The following is a 19,481-nucleotide window of genomic DNA, read 5'->3' on the forward strand; positions in this document are numbered from 1 at the left end:
CCTGATCAGAGTGACAGCAGTTCTTAATCGAGACTCATCACCCTGCATTGCTTGTTGGGACTCTCTTTGTCCATGGAGAAGCGTCTGGACTAGTAAATGGCACTCAATGAGTCTATGTGGGTGAATAAGTGGATGAATGCTTCTTTAAGGATCGAGCATTTTGTACACCATTCAGTTGCAGTAGTTGGCTTCCTGCCATAGTGAGAAGCAGATCCAGGGCTGAAACTTGGTTGTCTCTCTTTTGAAATTAGTTCTATGTAAGATTTAAGGACTAGAGTACCCATGATGCCACCCTGCCTTGTCAAAAAATTTTCTACATCTGAAACCTATCTGAGTCATAAAATTATCCCACTGACTACCTTTTAGATAAGGGGGAGAAAGAATCATTCAAACAAGGTGTAGTAAGTTAATTCTTATTGAGGAGCCATTACCCTTCCTACCCTGTCCACCAGCCAAATAACTATCAATTATTTGTCTCTGTGTCTCTTTTAGGAGGTGGAATAACTTAGAATTCCACATTTTTTGTTTTTATCGAGACAGCATATTAGGTATTAATAATAATGGTAGCAGCTAATACTGTGGTTAGACTTTTCCAACAACAAGATCTTTATTATTTTAAGTGAGTTTTGTGTGAACTGAGACTCAGTGTGCGTTTTAACTCTGGAATCACAAGTTCACACAGGCCCGAAATGGTGGTACTGCCATCAAAACCCATCTGTTCTAACTCCAAGACCAAATTTGTTTTCTCCATAACATGGTTTCTCTCAATATTAGTCAAGACAGTGGAGGGGATATGCTTGAATTTGGCTGAAAGATGGTTATTTTAAATCTGAAGGAACTGGCCTAATTTTTTAACAGAACTATAAATTCTTTCTGATGCTTGTTCCTTTGTGATAAAAAGGAAATCATATGGAGGAATTGCATCCGACTGTTTATCAAATAGTTCTGAAAGTCTGCCCAGTGCTGTGGATAACAAGTAATTATGGGCCCTCCAGGAGCTCATCATTGTGTGTGCAGAGTAGGCTCAGAAACAGTGATTCAGTGTTCAGTCTTTATGAAATATCTACTTATCTCCCAGGGTCTGTGCTGGGGCCTGGAGGCATGGTGGTCACTAAGTCCTGGGAGGTGAGTACAGTCTGAGAGAAGAGTAGGAGGGGGTGACAAGCTGACTCTTGAATGAAGAGTCGAATTTCCTCTGGGGTTAAAGGGTAGCTTCTCCTAACACCATCTGGAGGGCTATTTTTCTTTCTCATCTACTCAAATCCTCTCCCTCATCTACTCAGATTCCATCCTTTGCTCAAGGCTAAGTTCACATCTCACCCTCAGCCTAACAGGATTCTCAGCTGGCTCTTCCCAGAGTCCCGTCTTCATCCTGTGGACACTTCTGGTCCACTTGTCATTCGTCTCCCTTTTTCTAGAATTCCCTGGTTACCTCACAGAGGAGTCCTCTCTCTGGTTGTGGGTCATATGTGCCCCCTGAGCATTTAAGCCCACTAAATACAGGTCCAGCTGTGTTTCATCTCATTTTTCCCTGAAGCACTCAGCACAGTGTCTTATACATTATAAGTGATTGGTAACTAGTTACTGATTGACCAGTTAATCAGCCTCCTATGATGCTTTCACCCTAGCCTTGGCATCTGACTTTTACTGTGTCTATGAGTTACTTGTGCCTTTGACAGTTAGTTCTACAATTTAAGGTAGTTGTGTTGAACATGGCAGAGAGATTCCGGCAGAATTTTATGAAAATAACTCAATTGAGGGATGGACTATTTAATGTAATTGCCTGACATAAAAAGGACTGGGGAGCTTTCTGTCTCTTTGTACAATGGATGAGATGATCTTAGAAGGAAGAGAGCCATTCCCTTTCATCAAGATTAGAGTAATTGAAAGTGTTGTTTTGTTGTAGTTGAATTTATTTAAATTTATGAAAAAGTGTATAACTAAAGGAGAAAAAAATGTCACACTCAGAAAATACAATTTTATCATTCCAATAAAACGCATAGTTTCTCCCATATTTTCTTCTAAGAATTCCAAGTTCTACTTGTCTTCAATCATACTGTCCTTTCCACATTACAGCCTAGATGTGTTGGGTGGTATTATAGCAAGGCCTTGGAGGTAGGGGTATGCAGGTTAGATCCCCTACCCCTCCTGTCACCCCATCCCCTGCCATCACTTGCTACTCTTGTGACTTTACACAGAATATATGCATATCCATGTGCCTCTGCAGACGGCAGGAGCTGCATCCATGCCTTCCTTTGTTGATCTTGTTTAGTTACTAAGTTGTGTCCGACTCTTTTGCAGCCCCATGGACTGTAGCCAGCCAGCCTCCTCTGTCCATGGGATTTTCTAAACAAGAATACTGGAATGGGTTTCCATCTCCTTCTCTAGAGAATCTTCCCGACCCAGGGATCAAACCTGCATCTCCTGCACTGGCAGGCGAGTTCTTTACCACTGAGACACCAGGAAAGCCTCTGCCTACCTGTACATGTTCATAAAGAAAACATCACTTACTACATGTTAGTCAGTTTGTGTCAAAATTGTACTAATTTCCTTTATTTAGGAAAATGGTACTAGTTGAAATCTGAATTGAACCATAATTCTGTCTGAGTGTGTAAGTTTGCTGAATCTGCTGTAACAAAGAAGCCGCAACTCGGTGGCTTAAGCAGCAGAAATTGACGCTTCACTATTCCGGAAACTGGAAGTGCGAGATCAAGATGTCCTTGTGAGGGCTAGAGAGGAAGGGTCTTGTCCAGGCCTCTCTCCACGGCTTGTAGATGCCCGTCTCCCTGCGTCTATTCACATTAGCTTCCCTCTGTCCATGTCTCTGTGTTCAGATTTTCCCTCTTTATAAGCATATCTGTTATTTTGGATTAGGGCCTGCTCTAACAACCTCATTTTAACCTGAATTATATCTATAAATACCCCATCTCCAAATAAAGGCATATTCTGAGATTCTTAGGATCAGAGCTTTAACATATGAGTTTTAGGAACGGAGAGAGGTGGGCACACAATTCAACCCATAAATATATGTTAGGTATTATTGTGTTGGAGGACAGGATGAGTATCCGTTTTATAAGCCAATACTGATAGATGACAGAATTTGTATCATAATTCCTGTTGATGAGGCACTCTCACTTTCAAAGCCAGAAAACACTTCAGTCCTGCCATTTCTTTAGAGAACCTTAGCCTTGGTTTCCCTCTCTCTTGACTGGTTTCTCTATTTTCTTCTGTTGTTTATCCTCCTTTAGCTTAAGTTTTGTATATGTTCTTAGAATTGTTTTCCAAATAGTCTAGGTTATGGAGAACTATAACACTATCTTAAAATCATAATTTAAAATACTATGCTATGCTTACCCATGCTGTCAAGAGTTCATCATTTCATGTCATAACCCCGGGGACATGTTCCTTTCTTTCTCATGCTCTTAATGAAGTCATATTTATGTACACAGACTTAAAATTAGATTTAGTTTTGTCATTTGGAAATATAATGTAAATGTAAATCTTATCCATCACTCACTGATGTAATTGGCAAGACTTTTGATTTGGCCTTATTTTATTAAGTATAGGAAAATGGTGCTCCATCATAGTGCTTCAGTTTTGTTAATATCTTTCTTGTAATTCTGATTCTGTCTACTGGATGGTTTTAGAAATTTGGGCTTACAGAAAGCAGAACATTGATATTGACCATGCATATCCATGCTGTTTTCTTTAGTAAAGTCTTAACTATTTCTTTTGTCTGTTATTTCCACTGTTCACAATATATTTTTAAATGTATGTTAAGCATCCATCTTTCCTCCACCTCTTTTCTGTAAAACTAGTTTATTGCCCATGCCAGCTGTTTTTCCCCCATTCATGCCTCTTGTCTACTTTGTCCTTTGATAGAGTCCTTTGCACACTGAGCCCTTGCTAGCAGAATCATTCTGTGCGATGGACTGCACCATAAAAATCTAAATTGATTTCTGGCTTTTCCTGTTGTTAATGCATATTCACTTAGCTAATCCATAAATCAAATCACCAATATCTGTACATTCAGATTTCATTTTTCCTTCTTACCTTAATATCTTCTGGGTTGCTTTTTAAAAACATTGATGATTCCTTTAAAGAAAAACCTAGCCTAAGAAAATCTGAAATAAAAAACAAGAGTTTTTAAATAGAAAAATCTTTTCACAGCCTGATTCGTAATAGCAAAAACAGGTACACAAAAATGAAGATAGAGCAAAGTAAATCAGGATGCCTTGCATTGCAGTGTTACACATCTATTTAAACAGTGTTCCTAAAAACTTGGCAATACTGCGGAAAATGATGATTGTGTAATTGAAATGGGGGGAGCGTTGGAATGCAGAATTCCAACCTACATAAAATTATGCATAAACAAAGAAAGGAGGTGTGTCAAAATGTTAGCAGTGCTCATCTTTGGGTAAGGCAGGGCCGACAGAAAGTCTAGATTCAACCTCCCCTTGCACCTCTGTGAGCCTGTTGCTTAGGAGACATAGCCTCTTAAGCCTGATTTTCCAGGGTAAATAAGGACTCTCTCATTGACTAAGTCAAGTGCTTAGTTCAGTGTATGACATGTAATACTACAACCAGTAAAAATCCAGTTGTTAGGAAAAAACAAAATACACAGCTCATGCATTGCACCACTCTTCTAACACACGCACTGCATTTATTTTTCCCTGTTTCTTTCTGTTTTAAAAGCACACAGTTGGAGGCAGAGCCCTCAGCAGTGGCCTCTGTCAAGCCACGTAACCACTGTGTCCTGGTTGTCTTCCCTGGGTGAAGCCTAAATTCCTTAGCTTGGGGTCACAGCAAAGATTCAATGACTATGAAAAGGGCTTGGAACCAGTGCCAGACACATAATTGCTTCTATGTTCCTTGCTATTCTCTTTGATTTAAGAAATTTAAAAAATAAATGAAGGCAAGGGATTCAGAAGAATGGGAAAGTTAGAGCACAGATTTATGTATTTTGTAGAGAGCTGAGCTGAATGACGTCTAAGGCTGAGATTTGGGATACCACAGACTATATTAAGTGTAACTGAAACATTGCAATTTTTAGTTATAAAACAAGGGTGATCTTGGAATGAATAACCATAGAAAATGGAGATCCTTTGGAAAATCTAGTCTCATGAGTAAATGCTGAGATTGGCACTCTGATAATATGCTGATGGACTTTGACTCTCCAGAAATGTACATTTTAGTCACATCCCTTGGTTTGTTTCCATTCTCCACATACGTGCCAGATTTTAAAGTCTGGGCTCTAACACAAGTGCACTGCTGATTTATGGTTAATGGATTAACATAAAGAAATAGAAATAATATGTTTTTAATACTCCTTTTTCTTCAGAATCCATCCTTGCCAAAACCATGCACTATTACCTTTTTGAATGATGGATGATGCTGGGGGTTTGTGGCCAGGAATTCGCTGGTCTGAGGTCATCGGTGAAAACCCTGTCAGTGAAAGAAACTGGAGCAGGAAGTGGGAGATTTTCCTCCGTTTCTTAAGTGAACCAAGCATGATGGTCTGTGTTGTCACTTCACACCTGAAGGGCACACTTGGCAGCTACCGTCAGTCAGGTGTATGCTATTTTAGCGTTAAATTCCGCACAAGCTGGAGAAAGATGACCTGAGGGGGAACTTGTGTGCAGTTCCCTTCATACATTGTTCCAGGTTCAGTCAGAAACACACTGAATATATATTTTTTCCATATCATTGTAGAACAAACCCCTCTCCTTTTTTCCTCCCAAGTGAAAGCTAGTCTATCTGTACCCATGCCAGTGGTGTGTCCCTTTAGTGACAAAGCTTGTGTTTATCAACATCAGCAGTAGCCTCAAGAATCCCTTTCTCAGGATTTTACAGGCTTATCACTAGGGTCAGAAGAAAGAATAGGATGTGTTTATTCCCAGTTAGCCAAATAAATAGTAAATAATTCATAGTTCTCCTGATCTTGACCTTCACTTTTGTTTTTCTTCTATTTTTTTTTTTCTTAGACCTGACCTTTCATTTCTCTGTCCTATTTCTGTAAACAGCTTCAGATCATTTGTATGAGTTAGGATATAAAAGAATTCAAAATCAGAGTTAAATGTGGAGCCTTATAGGGACTTCCCTGGTGGTCTGGTGGCTAAGACTCTGAGCTCTCAGTGCAGGGGGCCTGGGTTTGATCCCTGGTCGGGGAGCTAGATTCCACATGCCACAACTAACAAGTTCTCGTGCTGCAACTAAAGCTCCTGTGTGCTGCGACTGAGACCCTGTGCAGCCAGATAAATACAGAGAAGTGTTTTGTTTAAATGTCGAGCTTTCTTCCTTACTTGTCTCGGTGAGCATAGGTGGACTATTGGAATTCCTGGAGAACCAGCACTGCCTTCTTAGCAATCTGATGGGAGACAGCAGTATATGCCACACACAGGCCAGGAATTCACTACCCTCCCAGATCCTCTGTCTCCATCTGTGAAAGGCAAAGCAACACCAAACTTGTTTTCCTTTGTAACCTGTTGAGCACATCAAGTGAAAAGACACCTGCGAAAGTGCCATTGACTTCTCCATGCCAAATGGACACAAGGCGTAGCATCTCACGGTTGATCCAGTGCAGACTCCCCCCCAAGAGGGCTACAGATGAGAATTCTGAGAGCCTAGGAGAGGAGAGGGTTTCTGCCAACTGGAAAGACTATAGTTTCTAGTTTCTGGAAAGACTAGTTTCTAAAAACAAAGCTTTTTATTTTTTAAAAAAGATTTATTTCTTTGGCTGTGTCCGGTCTTAGTTGTATCACGCGAGATCTTTCACTGCAGTGCACGGATTCTCTAGTAGTGGTGTGCAGGCTTCAGTAGTAGTTGTGGCGCATAGTGCCTTGTACGGGCTTAGTTGCCCCTCTGCATGTGGCATCTTAGTTCCCCAGCCAGGGATCGAACCCATGTCCCCTGAATTGCAAGACGAATTCTTAAGCACTGGACCACCAAGGAAGTCCCCTCAAAGCCAAGCTTGATGCTGGTGAATAACCAGGAAGAATGGAGAAGCGTGGTGGTGCATGTTTAGACAGATGTGTGCCGCAAGGCGAAAAGAATCGAGTTATGCAGGGATTGAAAATACATTTGTTCCGTTAAAATGAAGGGTTCTTACAATGTGAGTAGGGGGTGCAGATGGGTGAATGAGGGGCCCAGACCTTTGAGCTAAGCAGGTTGAGCCTGATTACTCATATAGTTCAAAATGTTGTATGTATTAAAAATGGCCTCTAAGCAAATTACAACTCTGTGAACATGTAGGTGTCTGTTTTCCTTCCTTTTAGCAGCTCTTCCTGTGCTTCTCTGCTCGTTGACCTTTTTCAACAGTGTCGGGTTCTGGATTGATTTGCACCAACCTATCCCTCCCTCCTCAGAATTTCCTGGTAATTAGGCATCATCTTTAATAATGAGCAGCTCTCATCTCATTTACTTGAGAGGTTCTGAAATGTAGCTTTTTAATACAGTGATAAATGTAGGTGTCTGCTTTTACAGCAAACTTTAGCTGGACACAATTATGACCAACTATGTACTTAATGATGGAGTTTCAGGTGCCAGTGCCAGGAGCCATCTGGGAATTGGAGGGTAAGTTGGAGGGATCCTCGGAGGATTCTGACCATACCACGTACATAACCAGCTCTGTTCATTGTGGTAAAGGGGAGCTCTGCTTTGTGCTTTGCTACCAATGTGACCTTGAGAAAATCTGTTGGTCTCAAGATTATAGTTTCTTCATCTAAACATGGAAAATAATCTCAAAGATTTTTTCTCATCCTTCTGAATTTTCCATTGTAGGCATTCTTTGGTTCTCTTGGTGAAATTAAAAATGCTGACTTGTATCTCCAACAGTGCATTAAATAAACAGGTATTGAGCCTTCCTTTCTGGCAAGTACCTGAGAAGGGATCCCCAGGGATCTTCCAGTTGTTCCCAACTGATGTGGATTTTGTTCTTTCTTTGTTTCTCATTTTCTAGAACGGAGAACTTCATCTTGTGAGCCATGGAGGTTGAGTTTCTGTGGTCAGTGTAAACATTTGTGGATGAGTAGGAATATTTGGGTCTGCTGGATGTTTGCCCTCTGTTCATCCTTGAGTCATGCTGTCAGTGTGAATAATTCCTAATGACTAATTTAGAAAAAAAACATCTGTCTTTCCATGGTGTACCTATTAATTCCACAAACATTTATCAAACATACTTGTGGGTACTGTGCTATGACCTTAAGAGTCATAGGTGGCCATAATGATATAGACACTTGTGTATGCCTGGCAGGCTCACTATATGGGGTCTGAATGTTCAAGGCAAGCCCTAAGGTACCTAACAGCCCAGGAGAACAGGTGAAATACAAGACCCTGGCTTTTGCTTTGGAGGCACCTCTGGGTAGCTGCGACTACCCAGCTGGGTTCTTACTTGTCAGATGAGCTTTCCTCCTTCCTCCTTTGCAGGAGGAGGAGGAGGAGGTAAGGGATGGAGAGAAGGGGAAGCTGTTTCCAGGGCATTTCTTTGAGAGCAGAATTGTTCACAGGAGATATAAACACAGATGAGTGATAGCTTTTGTATAGACCCACATTTTATGCTGACATTCTCGGTTATGTGATGCATGCTGTTACTAAACAGAATTGTATTTTGCCTGCTGAGAGAGGAGCAGACCCACAGAGTGAGTAAGGTGCAGCAATCATAATTGGGTACAGCAGTCCTCCAGTGGGTCAAAATGGAGTCAGTGGCTGGAGGAAGAGGCTGGGATTGGTGGTTAGCTCATACTCTTTTTCATATCCAGGACTCCATTGAGGCGTGGTGGCCTGGCCTTGTGGTCCTGCCAGCTGACTGCCACCCCTCTACTGTCTAGCAGGGTGCAGAGCCAATGGCACCTCATATAGGTCACTCTGGGCAGACGACATTGACGAGCCCTAGGACATGGGCCTACTGTGATGCCAACCCTGCTCCAGAGGGTGAGATTCTTTTCCCTTTGGGCTCTTGATATGAGGGAATTCAACCAACACCCAAGAGCAACAGTCCAGGTACTAGCAGTTATCTGATGCACAAAAATGTTCAGCATCACAGCTCATCCCAGGATAGTTCTGCATTTCAAAAAATCATGTTGTATGATTTGAATAAAGATGAACAAGTTTACTAGACAGTAAGTTCTAACTAGGCAGGAATCATATCTGTCTTTGCTTCCCTAACGCCTGTAAAAGTATTATTAGTTCAGTTCAGTTCAGTCGCTCAGTCGTGTCCGACTCTTTGCCACCCCATGAATCGGAGCATGCAGGCCTCCCTGTCCATCACTAACTCCTGGAGTTCACTCAGACCCATGTCCATTGAGTCAGTGATGCCATCCAGCCATCTCATCCTCGGTCGTTCCCTTCTCCTCCTGCCCCCAATCCCTCCCAGCATCAAAGTCTTTTCCAGTGAGTCAGCTCTTCACATGAGGTGGCCAAAGTACTGGAGTTTCAGCTTTAGCATCATTCCTTCCAAAGAAATCCCAGAGCTGATCTCCTTCAGAATGGACTGGTTGGATCTCCTTGCAGTCCAAGGGACTCTCAAGAGTCTTCTCCAACACCGCAGTTCAAAAGCATCAATTCTTCGGCGCTCAGACTTCTTCACAGTCCAACCCTCACATCCATACATGACCACAGGAAAAACCATAGCCTTGACTAGACGGTTGGTGCAAATGTAGTTGTGGTTTCGGATCGTGACTTTTAAATCATCATAACTAGGCTCAGATACATCTTTATTAATCAAAATAGTAAGTTGTCTCTGCTGCCCTAAATCCTGTTTTGAACTCAAATAAGAGAATTGCTCGAACCATTACAGTCAACAAATTTTTGCCAATGAGAAATAAGTTTGTTTATTCCTATAGCATAAAAATTCATTTTTCAGGATTCATTGAACTCTTGGAAAGCATTTTCTGCCTCCTGCTGGTGGTGAAAGCATTTTCCCTACAAAAAGTTGTCAAGATGCTTGCAGAAGTGGGCAAGAAGTCAGGTGAATATGGCAAATGAGGCAAAACTTTGTAGCCCAGTTCTTTCAGCCTTTGAAGCGTTGGTTGTGTGGTGTGCAGTTGGGCATTGTCCTGGAGAAGCATTGGGCCCTTTCTTTTGACCAGTGCTTGCTGCAGGTGTTGCAGCTTCTGGTACATCTCATCGATTTGCTGAGCGTGCTTCTCAGATGTGAGAGTTTCACCGGGATTCAGAAAGCTGTAATGGATCCGATTGGCAGCAGATAACCAAACAGTGACCGTGACCTTTTTTTTTTTTTTTTTTTTGGTGCAAGTTTGGCAAGTGCTTTGGTGTTTCTTCTTGGTCCAGCCACTGAGCGCGTCATCACTGCTTGTTGCGTAAAATCCACTTTTCTTTGCACATCGCAATCCAGTAGAGAAATGGCACATTGTTATTGTGTAGAATAAGAGAGGATGACACTTCAAAAGGGCGATTTTTTTGATTTGCAGTCGGCTCGTGAGGCACCCACTTATCAAGCTTCTTCATCTCTCTCATTTGCTTCAAATGCCGAATGACCTGTAGAATGGTTGACGTTGAGTTCTTCAACAGCTTCCCATGTAGTAGTGAGAGGATCATCTTCGATGATGGCTCTCAGTTGGTCATTATCAACTTCCAATGGCTGCCACTGCACTCTTCACCTCCAGCACTCTCCTCTCCTTTGCAAAACTTCTTGAACCACCACCACTGCCCTGTGTGTTCATTAGCAGTTCCTGGGCCAATTGGGTTGTTGTAAGTTGTCTCCACTGCTCTAAATCCTATTTTGAACTCAAATAAGAGAATTGCTTGAATTTACTTTCTGCCTAACATCTTTTTCCTAGTCTAAGATAAATATAATATACACAGCAGCTAATAAGTCATTAGCAAAAAAGCATAAAGTGAGAAATACACATTAAAATGATGTATAACATAACCACATTTATTTATGAGTGTATTTCAGTATCAAACAGCAAAGGTCACCAATGTAAAACCGTGATTACTTTTGCACCAACGTCATAATATCTAGTGTATGATAGATGCAAACTAAACAATTAAGTGACGTTTGCAGCTTAGGCCATGGCTGAACATAGTGTGCTGCTTCCAGTGTTTTCCCAACTACCATGACTAATAAATAATAACAACAAACCTTGACCCAGTACTTTCTGTGTGCCTTGGACATGTATGAGCTTCTTTAGTTCTCTAGCCATCTTAGAGGTAACTTTATTATTGTCTCCTAGTTCAGAGAGAAGACTGAGGCAGGTGGCGCTTAAATGACCAGCTCAGGGTGGCAGCTGGTAAGGCAGGGGTAGGGGGCAGTGGGAGCACTTCGTGGCCTTCACTTACCAGGGCAGAGATCCAAGACCCGGGTGATTGCTCGTCTTGACCAATAGTGGGTGTGCTTTCAGAGAGGAGGAGGTCTGGCTGAGTCAGGCTTGTTTGTCCCAGGGTGTACTGGAGCTAGCCTCAAGCCAGCACTGCTGCCATCACGCTGGGCTGTTTACAGCTCTCTGGGACTGAAAAGTGTTTACTTTAAAAGGAGAGAACGTCTGCGCTTCCCCACTGGTTCCATTGGCTCATCTTCCACAATGGATGGCACAGAAGGGTTTCTGTCTTGGTCCAGGCAACCTTCACACACACAGTCAGGGCCAGAATGGTCAGAATGAGAAGAGATTATGCAAAGGAGAGAAATGACTGTTTTATGCCTTTATACCCTGTCTTTTTTTTTTTTTTTTTGGCTTCACCATGAAGCTTGCAGGATCTTAGTTCTACCAGGGCCCACGGCATTGAAAGCACCAAGTCCTCCTAACCACTGGACTGCCAGGAATTCCTATACCTGTGTTTTAGCAAAAAATAAATGAACTCAAGGTCCAATTTTATAGCAGACATTCCACCTCGGGCAGAAGAAGGACACAGATAGGAACATAAAATAGAGGTGACTCAGACGCTAGCAGGACTGAAAGAAATAGCGCACATGTTCAGTTCTCTGTCTTCGTGAAGCCAAATGAGAAGCAGCAGCCTGGTCGTGTCTCCTAGACTCCCATCCTGGAGGGCCAGGAATTAGCAGGAGGGCTAAGAATACAGAGAAGTGGACAGGAGGGTCAGACGTCAGAGTCAGTGCTGCACTGACCTGAAAACATCACAGTGGAGAGGGAAAGTCACGTTTTACCACGTGTGATCAGAGCTGCCTAATTTTCTTTGGGCTTGAGTGGATCTAGAGAGTCTTCTCAGGGGTGTTGAATACATACCCATCTTTTGCTCGCATCTCTAGGCTGCTTTATACTTTAAGCCTACTTTCTTTTTGTTGTAAGTCAGGACACTTTATTCCAACAGCTGTCCATTCTGCACATCTGTCATGTTGAGAGTAGGGCTAGGAACATCTCACTGCTGTGCTCCTGGTGGAATGGTGATTAAATCTCTAGGCACTTTGGCTTCAAAACTTCACTGAGGGTTTTCTGTGTGTGGGATCCTCTTGCGTGTTAGTAGTAAGTATGTCTTTATACAGAATTTCGTCATTTGTAAAGCATTTTATATACATAATTTACATTAAAAAAAATATTCCCATGTAGGAAATTGTCTGTCTTGTTTCATGCTTTCATGGTTGGGAACACTGAGTCATAATAAAAGGGAGAGCCAAGACTAGTAGAAGAAATTGGAGCCCTTTAGTTTTCAACCACTGTGCACAGCTCTTTCAGGGTGACTAATTGGATTTTTTTGTATTTTTGTGTAATGTGTCCCCATGTAGTGAAACTGATGGTTTTTGCAGTGATTGTTTTGAGAGGGTAAAAAAGTTGAACATGGATCAAGTAATGAATCTGGTGTCCCTTATTCTGTTGAACATCTGTCCTGAACTAAGGACGGTGGCCTCCATCATGAGATATCAGGATAAGGAGATGGGGAGGAGTTAGCTGAGCATCACATGTCTGCTGGTTCCTTTCATGGGAGTTGGTCACTTCCTGCTCTCTGGAAAGGCGAGAGAGAAGGTCCAAGGTATCGACGGGCTGGAATTGACCCTGGACCACATGTTCCCATCCAGCACCCTTTGCTTGAACCAAGGCTTACCTAATCCTACTCTCTCCTCTCACACACATGCACGCTGCAGTGTGTGTGGTCAGGCACCTGTCTCCAGGAAGGGCACTTAGCTATCCCGGGACTGCCCCTTGGGCTGTAATAAGGGGGCAGCCAGAGCTATATAGATACTCTGTAAAGTTTGCAGCAAGCGTGTGATGAATTGCTTCTGGATAAAAAGCCTTCAAAGCATAAATGAGAGCTACCGCCTGTCCCTCCACGCCTTCCAGCAGGCATCTATACTCTGTGTGCCAGCCCTTCTCCTCATCTGTCTCGTAAAGCTGCTGCTCTGGCCTTTCCCGCTCCTCTTATCTCCTCTTACCTCCGCTGCTAGAGACGTCCTAGCTGTCCAGTTCAGCTGTCCTAGCTCAGTGCCCCGCTTCCTGGACTGTGACTAGCATTTAACCCGGGTGATCGCTCCCTCCTGTGTGACACACCTTTCTCTGCCTGCGCTCCCTCGCCATACTCGTCCCTCCCCTGCCACTAGGCCTTCTTGTGGTCCAGACCTCAGGTCTGTTTCCTCTCTTGCTCACTGCCTAGATGATCTTTCTAACCCCAATAATTTGACTATGATGACTTATACCTCCAGTTTTGTTTTTTTTTTAGTGTGTGTGTGTGTGTGTGTGTGTGTGTGTGTGTGTATGTATCTATCTCTCTGTCTAGCTCCCTGCCTGTGCCAGCGCTTAGTTGCAGCACGCAGGACCTTTGATCTTTGTTGCAGCGCGCGGGATCTTCCATCTTTGTTGCCGCATGTGGGATCTTTAGTTGTGGCATTTGAACTCTTGGCTGTGGCTGGGGGATCTAGTTCCCTGACCTGGGATGGAACCTGGGCACCCTCCATGCAGAGTGTGGAGTTTTAGCCACTGGACCACCAGAGAGGTCCCATACCTCCAGTTTTGTATTGGACTCCGCTCTATGTCTCACTGAATACATCCCAAAGAGACTCATTGGTGGCTTTTCACCCCAGCCTGTGCCTTCCAGCACCTCTCTCCTCCTCAGTCAATGGCTTTTTCATTTTCCCAGTTGTTTTGGATAGAGATGTTCCTTCACCGTCAATTTTTTCTTCTTCTCTTCTTGTCTTCTTCTTCCCAGTATTCTGGGCTTCTCTCCCACGTTGCTCGTTGGTTCTGCACCATCTGCCCTAGAACTCCCAGACCTCCGTTTGCCCCTTTCTCCCTGCTGCCCTAGTGTCTTCTTCCTGCTGAGCTCCCGTGTGGTCTGTCCTGCTGCTCAATTCTGCTCTCACCCCATGTCATGGCTCTGTCTTTCTGTGATTGAGTCTTTCTCTGCTTGGCTGCAGAGACCATTCATTTACTCTTCAGAAAATCCAATGATTAGACGGGGAAGAGATGATTCAGGCAGGGACACTTATATTGTACTGCTTCCTGTTCTCAGGGAATGAAAAGTATTAACCATCCCACTCTCTCTGGTGTATTGTATAAACAGCATCCATGATATCATTGAGTTCCACAGTCTTTCCCACCGACTGTTACCACCAGCCATGCTCATGGGGCTTTCCTGGTGGCTCAGACAGTGAAGAATGTGCCTGCAGTGTGGGAGACCCAGTTTCAATCCCTGGGTTGGGAAGATCCCCTGGAGAAGGGAGTGGCTACCTACTCCGGTGTTCTTACCTGGGGAATTTCATGGACAGAGGAGCCTAGCAGGCTACAGTCCATGGGTTCCCATAGAGTCAGACACAGCTGAGCCACTTTCATTTTCATGCTCATGGATCTCAGGTTCAGGAATCCCCATAGCTGTCACCAGCCACAGGGGAGAAACTGACCCATGGAGTGGTCTGCATCACAGCGGATCTGTCAGTTTATTTCTAGAGTTGTTTTTATTGAAGTATAGTTGAAGTACAGTATGATGTTCGTTTCAGCTGTACAGCATAGTGATTCAGTATTTTTGTGGATGCTACTCCGTTACAGGTTCTGGGATAATGGCCAGAATTCCCTGTGCTATACAGTACATCTTTCTTGCTTATCTATTTTATACATAGTAGTTTGTTTTTGTTAGTCTCACACCCTTAATTTGTCCCTCTCCTTTTCTTTTCCCCTTTGGTAATCACATGTTTTCTTTATCCATGAGTCTGATTCTGTTTTGCATATACATTCATTTGTATTCTTTTTTAAATTCCATGTATAAATGATATCATACATTTTGATTTCCTCAAATTGGAGAGTTTCATATTCATTAAATATGCCTATAAAAAGAGTTGAGTCGAACTTTACAGGCATACTGCATTTCATAGCACCTTGTTTTACTGTGCTTTACAGATACCACGTTTTTCTTTTTTTTTATAAATCAAAAGTTTGTGGCAACACTGAGTCAAACAAGTCTATCTCTGTCACTGTTTTTCCAACAGTGTTTGCTCGCTTCATATCTCTGTTTTCCACGTTGGTAATCCTAACAGTATTTCAGGCTTTGTCATTATTATATTTGTGATGTGACTATTATAATTGTTTGGGGGAACTTTGAACTGCACCCATACAGGAGACAGGGAACTTAATTGATATGTGTGTTCTGACTACTCTACTGACCAGCCATCTCTCTCCCTCTCCTCTGACCTCTTCTATTCCCCGAAACACAGCAGTATTGAAATTAGGCCAGTAAATAACCCTACAGTGGCCTCCAAGTGGTCAGATAAATGGAAGAGTCTCACGACTCTCACTTTAAGTCCAAAGCTAGGAATGATTTATTTCGTTAGTGATAAAGGCCAAAACAGACCAAAAGCTAGGCCTTTTGTGCCAAACAGTCAAGTTGTAAATGCAGAGGAAAAGTTCTCGAAGGAAATTAGAAGTACTGTAGAGAAATCCTTTGTGAAAGGAAAGGTCAGTCAATACAGCAAAATTCACTGTCGTTTTAAGCAGTGGCCACAGCCAAACTAATCTTCAACTCTACTACCCTCATCAGTCAGCATTCATCAACAAAATGACCTTCCACCAGCAAAACAATCACAACTTGCTAACAGCTCAGAGAATGGTTAGCATTTTTTAGCAATAAAATATTTTCTGATAGAGTATATGTATTTTCTTTCCAGACATAATGGTATTGTACACTTAATAGACCACATTATTGTGTAAACATGACTTTTATATGCACGAGGAAACCAGAAAAATCCATGTCATTCACTCCATTTCAGTATCTCACTTTACTGTGGTGGTCTGAAACCATATCTGCAACATCTCCAAAGGATGCCTGCATATATGGCTTTGTAAGACCGCAGTATTGTAGATGGAAAGCCATCAGATATTCTGAATAAGTCAGTCTAGCCAGTGACCAGACTAGAGTCAATTAATTTCGTTTAGAGCAGATTGTCAGTGAATACTGTTGAGTTAAGAAGTATATCTTGATATTTCTCAAGTAAGAAATATTTTCATGTTTTCATGGACAGAATTCATGCAGAAGGTAAGCAGAGGTCAGAATGACTGTACAGTTGGAACAGACCAAATGGCTGCTGCATGAGAGTGTGTGTACACCCTGCCCCTGGATACCAGAGCTTCTGTTTAAAAGTGTTCTCCATAGCCAAGTGACCAGAGTTGCTTGATATTAGGAAGCTAGTGGTCACTGAGGCTTGCTGAGAAGCAGATCGAGGCTCCCACCCCAGGCCTGGGCCTGGTCAACCTGTTGTCCTGTGGCCACCTTGTTGCATCTTCAGTTCAGTTCAGGGCTTCCATTCTCAGAGGGAGCTGTGGTGCTTACTTCCTGTAGATCTTATCTAATGAAAGATAAGAAAGGAGTGTGAGCTTGCCACTCCTGAAGGTTTGTTATCCATGCCTTTCTAGGATTCTAATGGCTACTCGCTGTGAAGTGCCTTATTGTGAGTGCCAAAATGACAGTGAGCTGGGTAAGTCTGTGTTGGCTCCTCAGGTGCAGAGAAGTGCCTCCCTTTTGCACCCAAGGCCTGCATTGATAGAGACTGGACTGGGCTGGGTGTCAGGGGTAAGTTTGGCCAAGGAATAGAATAGGTAATTGAAATAACCTAGAAGCCATCAACTTGGAAAGTGCATTTAGTGGTTGGATTTAAAATGGCAAAAGAAGGCTTTTGTGAAATAATTCAAACCTAGCCTAAGCACCTATCTATTTTTAAAGCCATTGAACTGGGTAAGAAGTAAAATATCCCAGGCTTTTGTCTGAATGAAAGAACAACTAAATCATCTTTTTCTCTACATTGAGACCCCTGAAGAGTGTGAAGCTGCCTGGCAGACTGAGTGTTTAAAATATCTCACTCTGGCCTCATTAGTGATGGCTGTGCATTGGCCTGGCATTGATGTCCACTCAGGATTATAGTTCTTCTATGAATTATGCAGGACAGGCAGCATAGCTCTCTTGTTGTGGGGAAATGGAAGCAGAGTGGCCAGTTGCTGTCTCCTGGGGATGGGTCTGGGTCTACAAGCCAAGTCTTCTGGTACAGACCTGGTGCAGTTTGGCTGTGAGAAGCACCCCCAGAGGGCAGAGGTGCTCCTTCTCTGTGCCCAGGAGCTGCTGGGGAGGGAGCCCTGTGGTTGAGGGTACTGACAGGTGTCTACAGGAGACAGCAGTGGGTGGTCTGCCTCTCAGCTGAAGGACATTCACCTGGGAAACTCCTCTCTCCCTTGGGAAAACCCAATGGCTTCCCCAGTCCCTCAGACGGTAGAGAATCTGCCTGTAATACAGGAGACGCAGGTTCGATCCCTGGGTCGGGAAGATCCTCTGGAGGAGAACATGGCTACGCACTCCAGTTTTCTTGCCTGGAGAATCCCATGAACAGAGGAGCCTAGTGGTCTATATACTCCATGGGGTTGCAAAGAGCTGGACATGACTGACTAAAACTTGGATAAACCCCAAGTAGGGAGCAGCCTGAGGAAGGAGCCTTGGTGAACGCCTGTAGTTTCCTCCTTCTGGGAGGCTCTCCTTGCCACACTGTGGTAACTCCAAGACTGTGTGCTGCTGTCTTATTCTAATTTTTTTAAATTCGTAGTTCTGTCCAAAGCCTTCTCTTTAATTGCCATTTTATTCTTTTTAGATTTTTAAAGCTGAAGCTGATTCAGGGTCTAACTTTTTTTTGGCCAGTTGTCATGAATGTCACAGTTTGTCCCTTTGTGTTTTCCAGACACTCTAAGTGAGAGTCCTCAAATCTCCTGGGAAAATGGTGGCTCTGTCCTTAAAGATTTGTGTCCGCCACTGCAATGTGGTGAAGACCATGCAGTTTGAGCCATCCACGGCTGTGTACGATGCATGTCGAGTCATTCGAGAAAGGGTGCCCGAGGCGCAAACTGGCCAAGGTAGGTCACTGGTTATTTGCTGGCTGCTTGAAGTGTGTTTGTATGTTTTGCCCTTGGTAGCTAAGGAAACAGAGGCTCTGCATATGTGCACAGGTCAGCTAGCGTATACGTTTCAAATGTAATTCTTATCCTGGACCTTACTCGCCTCGTATGTAAAACTTGTAATGACATGACATCATTGTGGTTCTGCCAGTGAACCAGCATCATCATGATGTCCCTTTCATACTTCAGCAACGTGTTCCGCAGTTTACAAATCACTTTTTGGTATAAAGGCCTGTAGAGTACAGATGAAGTTGCTCTAACAGTTATTGCTTTTGTGTATCCTGAGCCCTGTTTCACTGTTTCTACTGCCAGCAGCCTGAAGAAGACTGGAACTCCCATCAGGACCCAGGGCAAGCATCATATTTCAAGTACTTTGCAGGGGCTTCTAATCTTTATCTCAAACCTTAAAAAAAAAAATCGTGATACATGTTTTGTTTAATGTTTGGTTAAACCACTGACCACAGTTAATCTGAGTTTAAACAAGTCAGTCATACAAGTTTATTTTCCATTTCCCTTTGTCTTCTGTCTACGTTTCCTTCCTTTATTTAGCGTTTGACTGATGCATAAGAAATTGAGGTTACTCCCGAATTCATAAGCCTTTAGTGTGAAAATGGAGTAAAACTTTCCTTAAAAATTGGAATCATAAAAATCAAACAAAGACAGTTATTGTTAGGCATGGGTCTTCTTGAAAAGTTCTGTTACTCACAAAACCACAAATCTTTTGGTCCAAAAGCAATGTCTATATTATTCAAAACACTGTTATTTCTAGATTAATCCACCTACCCCCCCCCCAAAAAAAAAAAAGAAAGTTTGCCCAGGTTCCCAAGTTCTGGTTATCCAATCATATCTGATGTTTTTACTTTTCTGTTACTGTTTATTCTCAGACTTTTTTAAACTTTGTTTGAGTTGGATTGCTATAAAGCTCTGGTGAAGATACAAACCTTTATAGATCTTGAAGTTGTTTTTCTAAGAAACAACAGGAGCTCTGGCCCTCATCTGGGTCTCTGAGGTTTCCTTGAATCACATTTAGGAAGAGACAAATCTTGAGACAAGAAATGATACTGCTTTCCTCCTGCCTCCACCATCTTGTACTTCCTGGGTTCGGTTCAGTTCAGTTCAGTTCAGTCGCTCAGTCGTGTCCGACTCTTTGCAACC

The 19,481-nt window shown here is 42.9% G+C and overlaps 1 protein-coding gene across 3 annotated transcripts in view; it reads left to right on the forward strand.

Moving 5' to 3' along the window:
• The window catches only part of TLN2 (talin 2), a 498,389-nt gene that overhangs the window by 269,092 nt on the left and 209,816 nt on the right, over nt 1–19,481 (forward strand). For all 3 annotated transcript variants that reach the window (XM_018054292.1, XM_018054294.1, XM_018054293.1), the window contains exon 4: nt 18,113–18,284. In XM_018054292.1, the coding sequence (XP_017909781.1) occupies nt 18,149–18,284 (136 nt within the window). In that variant the 5' untranslated portion in view covers nt 18,113–18,148. The remainder of the gene's footprint in view (nt 1–18,112; nt 18,285–19,481) is intronic.

This window comes from Capra hircus, chromosome 10 (assembly GCF_001704415.2).
Source record: "Capra hircus breed San Clemente chromosome 10, ASM170441v1, whole genome shotgun sequence".
In the NCBI taxonomy this organism is placed as follows: Eukaryota; Metazoa; Chordata; class Mammalia; order Artiodactyla; family Bovidae; genus Capra; species Capra hircus.